This window comes from Zea mays, chromosome 9 (assembly GCF_902167145.1).
Source record: "Zea mays cultivar B73 chromosome 9, Zm-B73-REFERENCE-NAM-5.0, whole genome shotgun sequence".
Classification (NCBI taxonomy): domain Eukaryota; kingdom Viridiplantae; phylum Streptophyta; class Magnoliopsida; order Poales; family Poaceae; genus Zea; species Zea mays.
Genome location: NC_050104.1, coordinates 123,736,131 through 123,757,120, shown reverse-complemented (window position 1 = coordinate 123,757,120; position 20,990 = coordinate 123,736,131). Strand labels below are relative to the sequence as shown.

The 20,990-nt window shown below is 43.9% G+C and overlaps 2 protein-coding genes and 2 pseudogenes across 2 annotated transcripts; 2 read left to right on the top strand and 2 right to left on the bottom strand.

Moving 5' to 3' along the window:
- LOC103638976 (syndetin-like) overlaps positions 1 to 11,228 on the top strand; it is a 39,872-nt pseudogene extending 28,644 nt beyond the window's left edge.
- On the top strand, positions 8,467 to 8,585 carry LOC111590226 (uncharacterized; annotated as a pseudogene).
- A 3,386-nt stretch (positions 11,229 to 14,614) lies between the features above and the next one.
- Positions 14,615 to 15,424, bottom strand: LOC100279117 (uncharacterized). The gene has a single exon (NM_001152158.2). The coding sequence runs from the start codon at positions 15,241 to 15,243 to the stop codon at positions 14,863 to 14,865; it is 381 nt and encodes a 126-aa protein (NP_001145630.2). The 5' UTR covers positions 15,244 to 15,424; the 3' UTR covers positions 14,615 to 14,862.
- Positions 15,425 to 18,591: 3,167 nt separating this feature from the next.
- LOC103640255 (clustered mitochondria protein) lies at positions 18,592 to 20,339 on the bottom strand. Its single transcript, XM_008662870.2, has 5 exons — positions 20,238 to 20,339; positions 20,009 to 20,073; positions 19,591 to 19,930; positions 19,324 to 19,428; positions 18,592 to 18,726 (listed from the first exon to the last, which is right to left on the bottom strand). The coding sequence occupies exons 1-5, from the start codon at positions 20,337 to 20,339 to the stop codon at positions 18,604 to 18,606; spliced, it is 735 nt and encodes a 244-aa protein (XP_008661092.1). The 3' UTR covers positions 18,592 to 18,603.
- Positions 20,340 to 20,990: the final 651 nt, after the last annotated feature.

Genomic DNA, 20,990 nt, shown 5'->3' with positions numbered 1-20,990 from the left:
CCGAGTCTGAGCCCTGGGGTCGGGCGAGGCGGAGTTCGTCGTCTTCCGGAGCCGAGGCTGAGTCCGAGCCCTGGGGTCGGGCGAAGCGGAGTTCGTCGTCTTCCGGAGCCGAGGCTGAGTCCGAGCCCTGGGGTCGGGCGAAGCGGAGTTCGTCGCCCGAGGCCGAGACGGGGGCCGAGCCCTGGGGTCGGGCGAGGCGGAGCTTCCTATGGCGCCCAAGGCCGGACTTGGCTGCCGTCAGCCTCACTCTATCGAGTGGCACAGCAGTCGGAGCGACGCAGGCGACGCTGTCTTCTTGTCAGGCCGGTCAGTGGAGCGGTGTCACACCCGGCTTTAAGGAACAAAGCCGGGTGCATCTCATACATGCGCCAAAGAAGACAACATATATAATAACAGAGTGTATAGAGACAAATGTCATAAAACATCAGAGTATTTATTACATAGCGGAAGACTTATTACAAAATAAAAGTGTAAACATAAAACGAACTAAGGATCGTCGGCGCCAATGTCGACTGGGAAACGCCACCTAGATCAGATCGAACTCCTCAGTGTTAGGCGGCTCATCCTGAACCACCTGATCTTCTCCTGTGGGGGGGTGTGAGACAGCAAGGGTGAGCTCACACATGATCATCGCTCAACAAGTTGTGGGGAATAATGTGACATGAACTCACCAAAGGTGGGAGCTCATGGAGTGTAAGGCTTATCAAAGAGAATGGTTAAAGCTGAGCATTGCTTTTAATGTTGGTCAAACTTTTATTAGCAATTACTAGATGTAAGTAAATACCAAACCTTAAATAAAGTAATAGAACAAATTTAATAATAAACCCATGCATATGCAAATGACAAAATTGAATTTAAGTTCCATAATTTAATCATTAGAGAGTCCTGAGCTGCTCATGACCGTGAGCTCGGCTAGTATACCAGTTTTACACTCTGCAGAGGTTGTACCCTTTACCCACAAGTCATGCTACCCATCTGCCAAGGGGTCGCGAATCCCATACACCTCTACCTAGGAAGCGCGGCAGGGCAACACTACGAGGCCTTTACAAAGTTCCACTAGCTTCCGAAAACCCGCTACAGTTTATAGGAAGCTCCAATGCAGGGTTCTTGTCTGACCGCCATCGCAGCAAAATCAACCAAGGACCTCCCTACACTGACCACTCCCCTACTGCCCTTGCCCCTTTCGGGTAAGGTAGTCTTCCACTAGCTTTCCTAATTAGTCAGCCAAGGGCGTCCCATTAAACCCTTGTGGTGGCACGTGGTTCTCAAGTTAAGCTCTATGTTCCAATTAACATTAATAATCTTGACATGAACATAAATAGAATAACAAAAGAATTGGAACACAGATATAATAAATGATTATCCCAAAACCATGTAAAGCAATAGCAAAACTACCCAAGTGATTCAGGGGTAAACAAGGTAATGAGATAAACAATCTAGGGTGACCTATTGGGTCCCATCAAAATTAACCTATGCATGAATAAGTGATATTAAGAACATTATTGGGTAAAAAGTGGTCAAGGGCACAACTTGCCTGGCACTTGAGATTCCAGGTACCAACTTGCTTTTCAGATGACACGTGTCCTCACGCTAGTCGTAGCAATACAAACAAACATGGTATAGATAAAATTAACATCACACAAAACATAAGTACAAACTGAATAATAATGATCTACGCGTTGCTACGAGACTAACGCAACTGAAACGAGTCAAATCGGAGTTAAAACGAAGGAGATACGAATTTCTTAAGGTTTTATGTATTTGATACGAGATTAATTAAGAAATAAATTTTAATACCATTTTCATATTAAAACATAGACACAGGGTGATAAACAACATTATTACTAATTTATAGGAACTAGAATGAATTAATTTGGTCGCGCTATGAATTTTATATAGATTAAACAAGTTTCTAGAATTATTTATATACTAAAAATCAATTTCTATAATCCTTCATTATTTTTCTCTGACCTCTGGACTGCGCACATAAAACAAATAACCCGGGGGTCTAACGCATAAAATTCCTTGTGACTCAGGTCTTCCCCGCGGGGATGACGGGTTTATTTCTAAAAAGCGTAGGGTCTCTTTAGCATAAATGTCGAGGCGAAGGGGTATGGACCAAAGGTATCCGTTGGATTCCCTACGGACGGCATCGACTAGACTGTTACTTAATCGAATCAGTATTTAGCGCGATCCGTCCGATCGAAGACCTATGGTGGAGATTTTATGAGGGCTAATCCAGTATCGCCCGTCCGATCAAAACGGACGGTGATGATCTCTCAGGCCGAAGCGTTAGGTACCGATCCAATCTGGGTCGTTCATTGGTCAATCGACGATCCAAAACCCTATCTCCTACCTCCGGCAGACTGGGCACGACGGCGCCCGCACGGTTCCGCGGTGGAGGTTCGCCGGCGCGCGATCTATGTGTCACCCCGGTGCTCCCACCCCAAATCAACGAGTTCACAAAGTGCCGGAGTGGTCACCGAGGCAAATCCGTTGGGCTATTACCCACTGGTTTAGGCAACAGGGGCCGGACCGCGGCACGAGTGTATCCGCGGCGGCGAAAATTCCTCCGATGAGAAATTGCGTCTACCGGTCAGATTCCAATACCTCCCTGGACGGTCCTACGCGAATATGGGAAGGTTTTGAAGAGAATAAACATGCTTACCACTGGTTTGGAGCAACGACCCAAGCTAGCCGCGGCACTAGGAATCCCGCGGTGGTCATCCCCGCCCGGTGAGAAATTGCCGCGTGGATTCCACCCGCCCTTTCGATTGCTCCCTCGCACAACTTCAACGTGAGCAACCCAAGCTTTAGGTTACCAGAATGGCGCCAGAGTCGCGTTACCAGCGGCTATCTATGGTGGCGGCGATGGTGGGCGATTCTAGGTGAGATGAGCAGCAGCGATGACGGAGGAGGTCGTTAATCTGCTTTATAGCCCAACTGGGCCGATGGTGGAAGGCGGTTGAACGGAATCGCGAGGTGCGCGCGGATTTCGGCTGTCGTGCGCATGCGGTAGACTTGGCATGAAGTCCCGCGGTGAGGATTTCGTGGATTCGGTTGGTAACAGTCCGCGGCGACTTCGACGGTAGGTGGAAGGAGGCCTCGCTACTACTGGTAAGTGGCCCGGAGTGGTCAGCGGAGGTCCGCCAGAACCGGTCGGTGCGAGTCGTGGCACGATTGCCCGAGCAGCCCCAGCCACCGTAGCGCAGTCAAGGTCCCGGCGTGGATTCCGGCTTCAGTTGAGCAGAGTCGACTGTCGCGGGAGGTGGGAGACTGTACTGGCAAACGGGCCCGCTCTATAGGTGAGTGGTTAGTCGCACACGCTTGAGGAACGCTGGGCAGTGGGCCTAGACGGTCGGCGACTCATTCTGGTGTACGCGACGCGCGCCCCTGAGACCGAGCAGTGGGCCCCGCACGGCAGTCGATCGCGCACGCCCAGTGGAACGGGATATGGGCCGTGCGTGTGTTGAGTCAATGGGCCGGAAGTGATGGTCCGCGGCCCAGGTAAGCTTTCTTCCTTTTTTCTTTTGTTTTTATTTCATGTTTTCTTTTCTCCTTTTAATTTCAAATTTAAGTCCCAAATTTGAACTTCAAATATGAATATGAATTTAGTACCCAATTAAAGGTAGACCTTAATCATACCATTTATGTTTGGGTTTATATTTTTATCAATTTTGTTTTACATTTTATGATGTTTCTTCTCTTTCTTTTCTTTTTCTATGTCATTTTGAGGTTATATCCCATGTGCCCATTAACATATTAATATATTTTTATTGACACATTTATTTTATTATCCACAAATGCACAATCCAATAAAACTCAGCATGATGCACATATTAATTTAAGTGTCATTAGCTAGTTAATGACTTTTGAGGTGTTGATTCACCTGTTATAATAAACAGAGGCAAAAACATGTGTGTAAATAAACTATGTTTTCAATTTTACATTTTTGAGTATTACAAGCGGTGAAGTGACTGCGGTCACTTCGGCTCTGTCGACTGAAGGGCGCACATCAGGATAAGGTGTCAGGCCATCCTTGCATTAAATGCTCCTGCGATACGGTCGGTCGGCGTGGCGATCTGGCCAAGGTTGCTTCTTGGCGAAGACTGGGCCTCGGGCGAGCCGAAGGTGTGTCTGTTGCTTGAGGGGGCCCTCGAGCGAGACGTGAATCCTCCGGGGTTGGCTGCCCTTGCCCGAGGCTGGGCTTGGGCGAGGCGAGATCGTGTCCCTTGAGTGGACCGAGCCTTGACTTAATCGTACCCATCAGGTCTTTGCAGCTTTGTGCTGATGGGGGTTACCAGCTGAGATTAGGAGTCTTGGGGGTACCCCTAATTATGGTCCCCGACAGTATCTAAGTTGATTCTTGCTAAAGCCTCTCCTTGATTCCCAAATCCAGCATATCCTTGAGAGTCTTTTACTTTGTCGGGTAAGTCTTGCGAAAGTACACTTCGTACTCAGGGCTTTGTCCCATGTTGTTTTAGGTGAAGGAGCGACAAACTTTTGTTGCTTCTGTTCTAAGGTGGTACCAAAGGAAGAACGCAAGGAATGAAGTGCGGGAGGAAAGGATCCTCCATTTAGGACTTTTGTGTAAAAACTTATCGGGAGGAGTTTTTGCCTCCCTTGGTATATGTAATAATATTACTCTGCACTCCTAGGATATAATCTGGTCTGTACATATTCAACTTGATCTTACTTTAAAATAAAGGTAAGTTTATGTAATTGCTTCCGCATTCTCGTAACTCCGATGCTTGTAATGTCTGCGTGACGGGTGAAACGCTCTTGGGAAAGGTGAGTAAAGCAGATACCGAACTTGTCAAGTGATTCAAGGGCACCTACAGGGTTGTCTGAGGTCCGTTGGACAAGGACAACTGTAGGTGGGCCTAATTACTTGGGAGGTTCCGCCACAGCTACGACCATCAAACACACAACTGTTTCTATGGTTCCAAAGTCCAGAGACCAAGAGTGACTAAAGAGTTCAACCTCTTTTTGGCGACTCCTTGCAGTCGATCACTAATTTTTTTCCACCAAAGCATGATATTCTTTTTTTTCTCGAAAGTGCAAGAGAACTGCGCGAAAATATATTAAGAAGGAGAAAAAGGTCCAAAAGGACCCCAAGATACAGATAAGGCCTCCATACGGCGGCCAATAACAAGCATAAATGAACCCATTCATGACAAAAATACTGCTACAAAAACAGCATTACAGCTATCTAGCTAACAGGGAGACCTGGAATGGGGGCAGTAAGCAAGGACAGCTTCTTTGCACCAGCCAAAACCCAAAGATCAATCTCCAAACCAACACTTCTAATTGCAACATCAACACTAAGACTCTTATTGTCAAAAACGCAGCCATTGCGATGTTTTCATAGGGTCCAAACCCCAAGAATGACAAGAGAGTTAAGACCATTTCTTGCAATCCCAGGAATCTTGGTGCTCAAGTCTTGCCACCAATCCATAAAACCCCTTCACAGGACTGATGGGCCAAGTGTTGTAGATTTACAAGAAGAAGCAGCTTGAACCAAATTTCTCTAGCAAAAACGCAGCCCAGCAGCATATGGTTTAAGGTTTCCTGATCCTGATCACATAATGAACACCTCTCCGGATGATCCATACCTCTTCTTTGCAACCTATCAGCTATCCACACCTTCTTGTGAGCGACCAACCACATGAAAAACTTAGATTTCGGAGGAGCCCAAGTCTTCCATATTATATGTAAAGGCTCAAACTCAATTGACCCAATAAAGAAACCCCTATAAGCTTCCTTTGAAGAATATTTTCCATTGGCAGCAAGGCGAAAGAAATGCTTGTCTTCAACATGAGGTCTTAGCTGAACCAAATCTATTAAATCCCACAGGAGGAGATACTCGTTGATAACACCCACTGAAAGTCCCCCCTGAATATCCGAAATCCAGTTGTGATTGGAAAGAGCATCCAATACTGTTCTCCGATTAGCCCTTTGCTTAGGAATAGTTCTAAATAACCGTGGAGTCAAATCTGCAATTCTATGTCTCGACAGCCACCTATCTGTCCAAAAAAATGTAGTAGCACCATTACCAAGATCAGTTTGCATAGCCATTGAGAAGAAATATTTTATTTTTTTAGGAACTTGGATGGAAATAGAAGTCCAAGGGCGAGTTGGATCAGTTTTTGCCAACCATAACCAACACATTCTAAGTGACCAAGCAAGCTCTTTTAAGCTCGAAATACCAAGACCACCCAGCTCAATAGGCCTGCAAACAGTCCCCCAGGCCACATGACAGTGTCCACCTCTTGCATCTTTCCGCCCTCTCCATAAAAACCCACGACGAATCTTGTCAATAGCTTTGAGTGCCCAAGCTGGAAGATCCACAGCCATAGCAAGATAAATGACCATCCCTGTGAGAACATACTGGACGTGAATTTTACGACCAGATTTAGTCAATAAATCAGCCTTCCAACCAGCAAGTTTATTTGCAATCTTATCAATGATGGGTTGAATCTGATCTCTAGTGACCTTTTTAATAGCTAGCGGTAGACCTAGGTACCGGCAAGGAAAAACAGCCACCTCGCAAGGTAGCAAGTCATGAAGCACAGCAAGGTCTTGGTCATCACATCTAATGGGATATACGCTGCTCTTCTAGACATTAGTACATAAACTGGAAGCCTCTCCAAAGAGGTGAAGAATATCCAAAGTAATATTGATATCCAAAGCAGTCGGACGAAGAAATATCACCACATCATCAGCGTATAACGAAATCCGGTGCTGCAAAATCCATGGGGCAAGGGGCTGCAGCAGCCCAATCTGTTCGGCTCGGTTAAATAAGAATACCAAAATATCCATGACCAAGATGGACAGAAAAGGGAACAAAGGATCGCCTTGTCTAAGACCACGTCGGTGAATAATAGTTGAGGAGCAAAACCCTGAAGGTTGACCTGACCAAGCAACTGAAACCAAAAATTTCTCGTGAAGACACAGCCAACTAGTAAATGATCTATGGTTTCAGATTCCTGATCACAAAGAGGGCATTTATCAGGACGATTTAGTCCTCTTCTTTGCAGCCTATCTGCTGTCCAACATCTCCCCAAGGCAGCTAACCAGAGATTTTTTTTGCATTTAGGAGGTGACCAGGACTGCCAGATTCTCTCCCAATGCTTAGACTAGATTGATCCAATAAAAAGACCTTCATAAGCTGCTTTGGCCGAGTACTTTCCGTCTGAAGCAACACTGAATATGTGTTTGTCATTACGATTAGGGTAAAGATTAATAGTAAGAAGGGGATCTGATAAACCAAGGAAATATGCAATAACTCCTACTTTTAATGCTCCTTTGATGTCAGCCATCCAATTTCTATCAAACAGAGCATACACCATGAATGTTGTTACTAGTTAGATGGATAGTACTGCTTTCCAATTTGTAAGTCACTTTTAGTTTTGTCCTAAGTCAAACTTCTCTAACTTTGACCAAGTTTATAGAAAAATGCAAACACCATGAGATATATTTTGATAGTTCATTTATTTGATATTGCAAATGTTAATATATTTTTCTACAAACTTGTTCAAAGTTGGACAAGTTTGACATAGGAAAAACTTAAACTGACTTATAATTTGAAACAGAGGGACTAGTACCATACCTTGATGTTTTGAATCACCCCACATGAAACATGTATGCTCAGTAAGTCACAGACTGAATGTGTTTTCAGGTATCCAGACAAGATTGCAAATGCTAAATGGGAGGTGAAGGAGCTTGGAATAGAGCACAATGGGTATGTTTATGCTTGAGCCTTCTTCATTTGAACAATTTTGCCCCCCTTTTTAGATTGTGTTTTGGCAGATTTTTTCCTACTGTTTGTTATGCTTCCTTGAAACTCTCCTTTTCCTACAACAACAACAAAACCTTTTAGTCCCAAGCAAGTTGGGGTAGGCTAGAGTTAAATATTCAGCATTTCAGCAGAACCCATAAGTCAAGTTTTCGGCACATGGATAGCAACTCTCCTTTACCTCTTCACAATAATGTATACATTAGTTTTATAGCAATTCACCATGTCTAAATCCGATCTTGACAGCCTTGATGTCCTTTGTTGCATTAATGTAGAAAGCACTTTGTGGTAATTTACCTGTGGTTGTGGAGGTTGTGGAGTAGACCATTTGGATATATCATTCCGTTGTACACTTCTTTTTTGAGGGGGATACAGTAGTCGAAACCCTTAATGTGGTAGAATATACATCTTTATTACTCCTTTAAAGCACGAGTTTCGTGCGTCGTGCGTCACGTGCGAAGCGCGTAGATCTATTCCTCTTTCCTGCTTCTCGCCTAACAATGTCCAATGGACCGTTGCACCACAGATGGGCCGTGAGAAACTACATAATCCCAACAAGACAGAAAGCCACACATAGCACAACACTCTCACATAGGACCACCTCGCTAGCTAAAAAGGATGAGCGGTCAGCGAGCTATAGAAAAATGGGTCGGACTCGTTTTCAACTCATACCTTTCCCAACCTTTTGGCTGAGATAAAGTGTAATATTTGTTCTTATCAATTTAATATTTGATACATGGACCATATGATCATTTTGATATTAAATTTACAAATAATGTTACGCCAGAATAATATGTGGACCATATGTGGAGTAATTTTATTACCATTTTACCCCTTCGGATCTTTCAATTGGTCCAATTTACCTCTTAATAACATTTATCTTTCTTTATTTCTCCACATACAAGTTGAATTTAAGTTCAAATTTTGTAGAGTGATACCAGTGATAGTGAATATCATAACTTATGTTAGAAAAAACACTAGGATTTTTTCATCATCATTTTTTGTATAATTTTGTATTTGTAGTGTTCATTTATTATTGAATGTCTGAGCTAAAATAATGATGGAAAGTTCATAATACGTATTATTTTTCTAACACAAATTATGTTCTATCACCCTTAGGGGTGGTAATGGATCATATGATACAAATGTTTCTTCATAAATTGCTAGGGCCCTAAATTATTTTTAGTTCAAAAATGAATAGAAATAGGGCCCGATCCTAACCTGATCTGATCCTTACGTTTTATAGTGTAAAATTTAGAGCCATTGTCACCCCTAATCACCCTACAAAATTTAAACTAAAACTCAACTTGTATACGGAGAAACAAAAAAGACAAATCTTATTAAGGGGTAGATTGGACCAACCGGAAGATGTGGAGGGTCAAATTGAACACAATTATTGTAGGGCGTTATCGGAAAAATATTCTTCTATGTCAAACTTCACTCTGTGAACAGTGCAATCTACAGCATAAAACAATGTTTTGCATAGCCATATGCACTATCTGGAGACAGCCTTAGTGGACACACACTCATATGAGCCAATAGTAGATGGGCCTTCACTTAACATGTCTTATGTGTACAATAGAGGCCACAGGACTAAGGCTATCCGCACTCATACTACTCTAAATTCATACTCTAAAAGGAATATTTTGTCCTGGTCAGCAAAACTATCTACCCTATACTACAATCCTCTACAGTCATGTTTACTCTATATATCAACTCTATACTAACTACTATATATTTTATCATTTCTTTCTAACTCTGCAACAGTTGAACTCCGCAGCCGACAGTCTAACTGATCAGGCTATCCGTACTCTGCAACAGTTTTCCAGTCGGAGTTACACTACTCTGGAAGTAGCGTTTCCGATTTCCTCATAGAGTTTACAGTAGATCAGACAGTTGACCGCTGCAACAGTCTTCAACTGTATATTCAACTCTATATGTATAGCGTACCGGTTGCAGTTCTTCAGTGCGGAAAGCCTAAAGCTGCCTGATTCTTTTGTCTAAGAGGCTTGGGAAATGATTTCTATTTCCATAATCAGAGCAAAGACTGCAGTTACTGTTGTGACTTTTTAATTACACCACTGACCGATTGTTTGGCAGATATGTTGATTTGTTATTGGGTGAGTTCAAACACTACAAAACACGATTGGACCATGGAGGAATTTCTAAGGGGGTCAGTGTGTGAGAACTAATAAGTAGTTCTTCTCTTTCTGTTTTCCTCCCCGTTTCTGTTGACCTCACTTTGTTTTGTTTTTATCCTGGTGCTAAGTAACGAACTTACTAGAGTTTGTTCTGCTTCATCTTGAAAAGGATGATGTACTTCTTTGTTTCCTTTTGAATCGTTTGATGATGACGACCAGAGTAAATTCACGTATGTGCTTCCCAGCTCCAACACGTTTTGCTAGAGTATATGGCATGGAGAGCATATCGGAAGTTGTAGTTGAAGGTCTCTCTCGAGTGAAAAGGTGCACGGACGAAGGGCGCGTTTTGATGTCACTTGACCTCCAGGTCTTAAATTTTCAATTTAACTACGTTACGTATCTGGAAGTGAAAATGGCACGCCATAGTGACAGCTTTGATGTTCTTTCAGGTACTCCTACTAATTAATGGGCTGCAGCACATCGTATCATCTAACGTAAGGCCGAAGCTGCACAGAGCGTGGACACTTTCATAAAGGTAAGCAGAGCAAATCGGCGGTAGTCAGTTCCTACGTACGGTACCTTGGTTACTTAATGGTGGCACGTTCTGATTGCCGAGAGCATTCACCATTCAATCCAGCAGTTCTGTTCATTTTGTTCTTATACTAGCAAAATCCTGGCAAAGAGGATTGCCGCTAACAGTTCTTGTGCCAATCAAACAGGCTTACTATTTACCGGAGACCGAGTACGTCCATTGGGCGCGGTCTCATCCAGTAAGAACCCTGCAAAACTTGCATCTCCCGTTGATCCTACGTGGACGTACAGATGGACTTAAACGCTGCTGTTTCTGAACTCGACAGGAATACAGCAAAAGTCAGGTAGTCGGGCTAGTCAACCTGGTGGCCACCATGAAAGGGTGGAAGCGGAAGACGAGACTAGAAACGGTCGAGAAGATCGAGGCAGGGCCATAGACTCGATCTCGACGGCAGGTTTTTGCTGTGATTGTGTTTTTCTCCTGTTTGTTTCAGCTGCACATAGAGCTGTATTTTTTTTTTCTTCTCATTTTTCTTTCACCTTAGAATCAATTTTGCCGGTTCTTTCACCCTTAGCCCATTCTGATGCTAGCTAACACCATCAGGCCATCGCCCGCCCGTCCATGGACCATGGTGTATGTATATTTAAGAGTTGGGCCTGTGTTGTATCAAGCGAGTGGGGCGAGTGGACACTCACCAAAAGGAAAAGAACTGTACACCTTTTATGGAACATTGGCTCAATAATAAATATGGGCCGTTCATAAATAGCACCCCTTTTCTGAGTTTCTCAGATTATGGTACTGCTGCTGATGCCTTTATGAACTGCCCTGATGCGTCTCAGAATTTCAGGGACATCGTAGCAAGTTCTGGTGGCGCTGTAATGGATTCGTGTACTCCATGTCTTAATGTCGGCGCTGATGTACCCGTACCAGGTACTATGGAATCCAATCCAAGCCTTTCTGGATTTTCATTACGGAAGATTTACAGCGTGTTCAAACTTCGTTTGAGGAATGAGTTGTTTTTTTATTTGGTTTGTGAAATGAAATGAGTTGATCCATTATTTTATTTCTTGTAGGCTAATAATTAAGAATAATATGATGAATGATTTTATTCCACTAAATTTGTGGAATAGAAGCCATGATGTACCACCTGGTCTCATCTAGAATGGATTGGCTCTTCGAACCAAACACTACATTAAGGTCGGTTTAGGTCCGCTTCATCTTCTGTAGTATACTAATGCAACTGTAGCCAACCTTGCACACTTTACAGTTTGCTGCTGGACACAATACAGACGTTGGCAAACGCTAAATTTACGGTAGCGAATTGTTTACGGTCTTTGCTGGAGAGAGTCTAAAGACTCCTCAAGAGAGGTTTCATTTAATAGGGTTGTAAATGTCTTAGAGTATATTTTCTATTTTATCAAACTATATTATAAACTATGACATGATTGAGTACATATAGAACAAGCTTCAAAACCAAAAAAAGCTTCAACACGTTATAATTATAACTACTAAAGTAAAGTAGATGTAAATTAAGATTAAAAAAGATGATAACATGTTGACGTATGGTCCAATGCCCTATAATGCCTTTTATCCTTGTTTCGTTATGACCTTTATGTCCAACTTAATTCTATCTTGTATGTTGGACTCTTGCATGTGGTTGTAGTTCTTCAATGGGTTGGTTGTATTCAGGGGCAAAGCCAACATTTAAGATTGAGGGGAGGGGGGAATCGGATTGAGGGGGCTGTTAGGAGGTAATTTACATTATTTATATGGTGATTAGCTAAAAAATTAGTAGCTTCTATGGAATTTGGGGAGGATTAGGGAGGACATTGTCCCCTCTGATCTACCCCTTCTTGGTATCGCCCCTAGTTGTACTCATGTCTATTCACCATAAAATTCACATTTGGTGTTTCTCCCTTAATTACATCACACAACAACAATTGGTTGAGCACGTTGATGTCGTTTGATTTCGCTATCACAAAAGCTTGTTAAATATGTAGGTCATACAAGGCAATTGCCTCAAACATAATAATCGAAGATCCAATATACCCATAGTAAACTACCATTTTATCCAATAGGACAACTTCTCCACTTCCAATGCATGCAATCTGTACTCCCTATCATACTAGAAAATATCCTCCCACTCTCTTAGCTAAAATCCATCTAAGATCATCAATAATGGGATGATGACTATACCCCTCACCAAAATATGAAATGGCACCTCTATAGAAACGTTTGAGGCACTCTAAGGTCAACATTTTTCGTATTTTGATATACTCATTAGTGGAGTCAACAACGCTACCGTAGACGAGCATACGGAGGATAATAGTGCATTTTTTGTGAGGAAGAAACTGTTATAGTTGAGTGCATCGGTTTTAAGAATGAAATAGGGGATGCTTACTCAACCTCTCCAAGATTTGAAGAAAGAGACTCCTCTGCGTATGGTACCTTCGACAAAAGTAGAGCTGAGGGTAAACACACATGTCATTGAAGTAGTCTTGTATCTGTCGGTTGTGGGTGGCTTCACGATCTCGATCGATATAGCTCCACTACTGCGTCCTTCACCTCTCTTTCGTTGAAGATCTGGAGGCAAATTTTATCGCGACATCCATCATAGTTTGATGCAGCACATCGAGTATCTCGTTCTCGGTCATCTCAACATTGGACCTCGAGAAAGATAGATCGATAGAGATTTGATGGAGTGAGAGGAGAGAGAGAGAGGAGTGAATTAGGAAGTGGTGGGAACAAATTGAAGAGTGAGAGGTGTGAATGAATAATCCAAACATCTACTAGTTAGTTGTCCGTGCATCGATACAATTTCTATATATGATGTACGATTTCTTGTATAAGACAAACCAACATGAGTTGCAGTGGTTAGAGACGAGATATTAGTAAAGGATTTATAAGGCAAATTCCAAGTTTTTTTTATTTTTGGGTTTTTTTTTAAAAAAAATAAACTCTAAAATCATGTAGACCAATCAAAAACAACATATGATTAAAGCTGGTTAATACCATCCGGTTTGGATGGATATCGGCCGATTCTGACATAGCTGTCGGTACCAACAGATCTATCTTCAACGTGATTTGTACTAATCGTCATACCAACTAGTCGGCTAAATCAATCAATGTTATGTTATCTTTAGTAGCTTATTTATCCTATCTTTGTCTTATCTTATATTTTAAATTTCATTATATGAATAATGCAAAACAGTGTTTTGTACAACCATATAGTACACGATTTGTTGGAGATAGTATTAAGGACTATTCTCTCCGTTCTTTTTTATTTGTTCCGATTTAGTTTAAAAATAAATTATTGGACGGCAAATATTTGAGAATGAAAGTAATATTTATTTAGAATTAACCTATTTTGAATTAATTAGTTTAAAATAAGTTAGATTGTATAATCATTCTGAGTATATTATAATTCCAAACAACCAACGCAATCGATCGGCTGGCATAGTGCAGCCGTCGAAATCTACCAGAGTTGGACGGACCCAGCCTTCTTCCGTGCGCCGTCTGCCATGACCCGACCATTCCTGGGCGCCGGACAGCTGCAACTGCTTGCGATGCTGCTGTCCACACGCAGCAACAGTTCTCGGAACCATTCCGCCACGCAGCGGCAGCGGCAGCGCCGCACCCGCGTGAACAGCGCTCGCAGACCGCCAAAGCTGCAGCGGTTCCTGTGAATTCGCTGGCGCATGATTGATTATTACCGGATTTTAGGCTCGGATTCCTCTCCTTTGCAGGCAGCAGGCTAGCTGCTTGGCTTAACTTCCTGCCTGCTGCAGCGGCGGCGGCGTCCATGTTGCAGGAGCAGAACTCCCATCATGTGCGTCACCTTCAAAGCATGAATACGATGGAGTCATCTACAGTTGAGCAGCTCTCACCGCGAACTTTGCTTGCCAGGACATGGGCTTCTCCTAGCTAGAATGGCTCTCGGGCCTTTGGTAACGCGAAGCAGATTATCCAATGAAGTTAAAAGCGATTTACATGAACGTTTAGTAAAATAAGTTTATAGAGCATCTTCGAGAGGAACAGAGACAGACAGAGCAAAGCTCTGGTTCTGGTTTCTAATTCGAAAATGGCATGGGCTTTTTGAGAGGCGTTAGTAGGGCTTGTTGATAAGAGCTGGAGCCGGAGCTCTGACCACAACACTAGCATCGTATATATGCACTGAACTGAACGAGTGAACAGCATCTAGGAACAGCAGACTGTAGTACAGCAGTAAAAAAACGCAGTACTCCTAACACCCCCTACTACCATGCATGCACTGAAATGCACCTCCTCTCATCTCATCCAGCCAAGACCACTTGGCCCTGCACCTAGCTACCGCTGCTACTCGATCTCCACTACTGGCACCTACAGTACACGAAGCTACTAGCCCTAGCTATCTAGATGCTCTTCTTGTTGGGCCCCGTGCAGGCCACCCTCCGGCGCTTCTTCTTCTGGGCGGGCGGCGGCGGCGGAGGCGCGGGGCGCGGGCGCCAGAAGAGCTGCTCCAGCTCCTCCAGCCGCAGGCTGAGCACTTCGACCTCGAACAGGCGCTTCCGGCACGCCGCGGGCGCCCGCGGCTTCCGCGGCGCCGGCGGGCACGTCCCCGGCGGCTTCACCTGGCTCTCGCCGCCCGTCGGCGTCCGGCAGCGGTAGTCCTGATCCTCCTGCCACATGGTCGCGGCGGCGGCGCTGTCGTCCGCCCCTGCCCCGTGCAGGAGGAGCGTCGGCGGCGAGAACGCCGGCGGCGCTGGCTTGTAGAACTCCGGCGACGCGGACATGGCGGGGATATGGATTGCTCGCTAGCTGGTTCTTTTTTCGAGAGAAGAGAAGAGGAGAGTGGTGGGTGGGTGTGGATTGGAGGAGAGAAACGAGGAAGCGGCGGCGGGGAGGACGGGAGGTTGCTTGAGACACTTGGTCACTTCTCCCTGGGTCTGCTTCTTGTTCTGGGAGAAAGGAAAGGGCCCTTCGTTTCGGCCCTTTTGTATTGGGCGGGGTGCCCCCTTTTTTTTTGGTACTACCCAGCGCGTTCGAATGATGCGGTTATTGCATTTAGGTCCTTGATGGTACCCGCGCACACATGCATGGCATGGATACTCTCCACTGGGCCACCACCACTCGCTTCAATTATTCGGTGGCTCGATACAGTGGCTCAGGAAAAAAAAACTTGGTACGAATTAAAACACTGTGCTAATAAAACGCTCACCAGTTTTTGGCACGGTTGCAGCTGCCCAAACTCATCGTCTTCCTTAGCTTCAAAGCATGGTAGCCTTTTCCTCCACTCTAGATTATCTTGAAAAGGTACCCGTTTTTTATTTGCTACTAGTATACACCGTGAGCTCGGCTCGCTCGGAGCTGAATGAAGGGTGATTTTGTACAAACGCAGCAATGGCAGGGACCTATACGCAAGATGGGGAGGCTAATGGATGGGCACGCGCAGGCAGGCAGCCGACAAGCCGATCATTCATAGGATACCACATCGTCGACGGCGTAAAATAATCGCCGCCGCCGCGAATTTTCCGGATAGGCTCTGCCTCTGCGACGATGGTGATTGTGACTGTGACTGTGATGACTGTATCTGTCTGTCTGTCTGTCACCCAGGCTCGCTCAGCTCAGCTCGGCTCGGCCCTGACGAGCGCGCGTGCCCCCACGTACTTGGCTGCCGCCGGGCCACGCATCGGATGCCGCCGCGCCCGTGCGCCTAGATTCTGTGTTCGTCCGCCCACGTTCCGCTGGGCGTCGACGACGAGAGCGCCGCGCGCGGACAAATATAATGCTACTACTAGCTCAGAGAGTCAGAGTCGGAGGAATCCATAGCGAAGCTGAAGCGTAGCGCTCCCATATTTTTTTCTCTTTTTCTTTTATTTGGGACGAAAATCGTGACGGTGACTCGATCGTTTGTTGCCAGGGGATCGTCGTAGGCATAGTACTCGATCTTTATATGGCGACGAGACAGACGGGTTGCGTTGCGTTTGCTTTGATCAGTTGACAGCTTGTCGTATACCATGACATGCGCTCGAGCTAGAAAGCCTAACATACGGAGAGCTGAAGCGGTTCTGCTGGAGCAGTCCTAAGGCACGGTCTGCATGGATCAATTCATGTACAGTGTGTTTGGTTGCCCGCATATAAAGAGCCAGGCTCGACTCGTGTTTGGTTCGCTGCATCTAGTCATACTTGCGCACACGCACCGATATACTCTAGACTTATTTGACTGCATCCACAGATACGTAGAAATTGACCGTACCATGCGAGCTTGGCTATACACGTCCAGGCATCCAATCACACGGATATATAGCTGCGCGTGAAGGCGCAGGCTGGACGCGCCCTGGCTGGCTAGAAACAGTAATTTTGCGCGTACGGACATATGCAAATTAATAACTTTAAAATAGCTTATTTTGCATCCACTTATGTGCCCTGCGTCAACCAAGAACAACCAACCAAACATAACCTCAAACAAAGTCAATACATGCGGTGGTCCAAGATAAGTTGGTACGAGAAACCAATCAGACGATAGACGCTAGCTAGGTAAACTATATTTTCAATGACGATGCTAACAACTATAATTGTCTATTTTATAAAGTTGTTAACACCGCTGAAGAATATGACTTCCGTCCAGAGATGGCAATCAGGCAGGTAGGACACGGGTATATGCTGGTTCGCTAACTCTTATGTACCCGCGATACAAAACTTATTCCATACACGTACCCATATATGTTTATGGGTATATGGATCTGTATCCACAACCGTATCCGCTACCCGAAGGATACCCGTGACCCGCCCGCCCACTACAATTTTAGCATTCAACATCAAACAACAATTTTATCGTATTTCAAAAAACTATCATTCCAACAACATCAGATGATAATTTCAGTACCAAACAATATGTCATGGATGAGAATTGATTTTTTTGGGGGATTTAGGATAATGTATTGAATTCGGATGGCCCACATGTCAGATACCACTACTACAGATCATGCTATATGAGACAGTTAATTTTTAGTTATTAAGACGCTTATGAAGTGTCCAAATTTGATGGAGTCGCAAAAGAAATCCCTCATTTAAGATGGTTGTAAACCGTCTTAAAAGATATTATATAAGACAATTTTTAATTTATAACCGTCTAGAAAGGTATTTATTTAAGTCATTTTGTTTGTTAAACTGCCTTACATTAGGTTTTTGTTTAAGACACTCCTTCTAAAGAACTGTCGAGAATACGAACATTATAAGTCTCAAAGTATTTATGAAACTGACTAGAATATCCTATAATAATAGACGTTTGCAATAGGAAAACCATATTATTTAGGAGACTGATATTAGACGTTTTAGTAACCGTCTTGTTTAGGAGTCTTATTTAGGAGACTGATATTAGACGTTTTAGGAACTCTCTTATTAAGATTTAAAGTACATTCTTCAATTTATAATCATTTTGAGATAACACATTATAATAATTTGAAAGAGAAATATACATACACACATTTATTTAATAACATTATAATTAATATAATATAGATAGGTATCATTCAATCTCTCATAAACAAGCATTGTCAAATAACTCATACATATGTGTACTCTAAATTCAAACTAAAATACTAATTGAAAAACTTGGTCATCAACTGTCTCCACACTTGTGCGACCACTAAAATTTGAGTTCCATTTCATCTTTTCCTATACAACAAATAGGAGAAGGCAATAATTAGTAGTTAGACACTGTTGAATACCTCACATCGTCACATATCACAAAGGTCATATGGATGTGTAAATGATAGAATAATGCTAGATTTTCATCTATCATAAGACGACACATGTGCCCCAGGAGAGAGGTGCCCCAACCCAAAAGGTGAAAGAATGATGTGCCAGAAATGCAAGAAGCTAGAAGATGTTGAGTGGTTTCCTGTTCATGGTCACAGAGAGGGCAACCATCCGGGTGCTCCAGCCCTCTTCTCTCCAGTCTATCAGCAACACAATTAAACCATGTGCTTACTGATAACTCAAAACATGCTCATCATTGCTTTTGTGCACAGAAAAATGTAAACTACTACCAACTGATGAGCCTTCAAGAAAAGAAAATGAAAAGGTCGCAAGTGATTCCATTACTTATACCAGACATCAACAAACCCCAGCGTGTAACTTCAAGAATCAAATTACCTGTCATCACTCCCAACAATACCCTTGCATTCGACTGTAGCAGCTAATTTTACAGGATTGCCAGAACCATCCAATACCACATGTTCCTTCAAATGGAGCTGCTTTGTAGCCTCAACAACCTAAAATAGCAATACAGAATAGCACAACATTAGTTAAACTGAAGAACAAGCTGAATCGCAAAAGAAGATGAAATAGCATTAACATTAATACTAATATGGCAATAGGCGGATTAACTTCACCACTACAAGTTTCCTACCAAGAGTAAGAATCGAGTGTAATCATTGAAATATTCTTATGCAAACGAAATTGTAATAAAGAACTTCAAATCAACAACACAAAAAAAGCTAGGGAACCCCTGAAATGTAAGCACCCCAAAAGTAAGACAGAAATATCAGTCAGTCAAACCATGTCAAGTGTGCACTAACAACAATGTTGTTCAGTACGGAATACTTAGCATAGCATGCAGTTCAATTTGCCTCAGTAAACCAATTCATGTAAACGATCATCATACTTCACATTGCACCAAAACCTTTCGGACCCAAACAGGATGGTATTGCAGATTAACAAATATTTGAAATGCGCTATATTTCAAGGTTTAGACTAACCACTTGTAAAAAAAATATGGAGACAATTTTCAGACTTCTTTCAGCAGAGAAAATTGTTTACTCTTTATTGCAACAGACTGACATTAGATTTTTTTTAAACAGTCAACTGACCTTAGAATGGAACGTTTCGTTCCAAGATATCTTCTTGCCATTATCAACAGAACCATACAGAAGGGAATCAGACTTGTCTCCTTGAAGAATACCAGGTATTATACTCTACAGGTCAAAAGTTCGAATTGAGCTTACCATTTGTGACATTTTGACATAATAATATACAAAAAGATGTTGAGTGAAAAAACAAATTGCATAACCATAATAAAAACAGCAAAAGATTCTAAAAGCGCTATATATACGAGGAAATGTAATTTAAATACAGACCTGAGCTACAACCCTGTGACCTCTGTAATCAACTATTGCCATCGCAAGATTGTGAAGGCCAGAAACATCAGCTTCTTGATAAGCCTTAGTTCCTTTTAAGTCATTGTTTGCAGAAGCATATGTCGCCTGCTCTCTATCTGCGAGTTGTGCCTCTTCAGATTTTGAATCAACTACCTCAGCAGATTTGCCATGGTTTGCATCTGGCTTAGTGATCACATCTGGGGAGGAAACCTTGGTGCTTCTGCTAGAGCCATTTTGGCAATCTAGCTTGTGGTCCTTTGAAATGTCTTCAAAGTTAGAGTCGACAGCAAAACTAAAGAAAATATTGTTGTGAACATACCTGGGGCAGAGATAGCAGGAGTGAGATTAAAACAGACTTGTCAAGAAACTCAAATAATATTTGACCAAGCATGTATACATTGCAAGGAAGTGACAAGCTCCTAACAGTTTTGTAGCCATAACAATCCATTTTACAAAAAAAATCTGCATTACACAAATACCAAAATCACAAAGCAAAACCTACATTCGAAGGCTTCACTAAGCTAGAACAAGAGCACAAATAACAATACACTCAGTGTTGTAGCAGAGATAGAGTAAAGATTGAACTTTAATTGACATGCGCTTGTGCTTGAGGAGTCGGATGGCACAGGCCTTGACGACCTCCTGGGATGGGCCGGGTGGGTCTTGCAGATCTGCTCCTTGTACCTGGCCAGCTCCTTATCCAGCTTCTTGATCTTCTCGTACATCATCTCGCCCCACTTGTTTATCTGTCGAATCACGCATTGGAGACCAGATCAAAATGTGGCCACAGATCGATGCAGTTTGAGCAGGGTATTGCGGCCACGGATCGAACGGGAGGCAACTCACCGTCCGTAGCTCCCTTGTCTCCTCCGCCTGCAGCCGCCGCCGTCGGGGCGCGAGTGGCGGAGGAGGAGGAGGCGCAGGGTGGGGAGCAGCGCGAGGAGCTGCGGCGAGAGGGTCTCGTGGAAGAGGCGCGAGACGGGGCGGCACACGACGGCGTCGCGCAGTTGCAGGCGGAGCAGCACGTTGTGGAGCGCGTCCGGCGGCAGGTGGTGGATCGGCGACGGAGGCTGCGCTTCCGCGGGCGGGGCGGGGCCAGAGCCGGCGGCCATGGTGGATTTGGGGTGGGGTTAGGTGGGGAACGCATCGGGGGCGTGGAGAAGATGACGAGGCCAGGGGTGGTTAGTTCAATCCACTCGCGTAGCACTAGCACACGATGTGGGCTCCGTTTCCCGACTGATGTGGGTCCTTCACTATCGCTGTGCAGAGAGGCCCGGATGTCAGTGAGAAGAAGGCGCATGGCCTTGGTGTAATGGTGTGCTTCCGTTCCGTTCCTCATCATCAATTCTAACTAGGTGTGTGCCCGTTGAAATCCCAAG

Excerpts from the sequence above, each read along its gene's own strand:
- LOC100279117 (NM_001152158.2), bottom strand. The coding sequence starts at position 15,243 with ATGTCCGCGTCGCCGGAGTTCTACAAGCCAGCGCCGCCGGCGTTCTCG.
- LOC103640255 (XM_008662870.2), bottom strand. The coding sequence starts at position 20,339 with ATGATGTACGAGAAGATCAAGAAGCTGGATAAGGAGCTGGCCAGGTAC. Across the intron at positions 19,429-19,590 it reads GTCACAGGGTTGTAGCTCAG|AGTATAATACCTGGTATTCT; the intron begins GTCTGTATTTAA and ends TTTGACCTGTAG. Across the intron at positions 18,727-19,323 it reads ACGAAACGTTCCATTCTAAG|GTTGTTGAGGCTACAAAGCA; the intron begins GTCAGTTGACTG and ends TTGCTATTTTAG.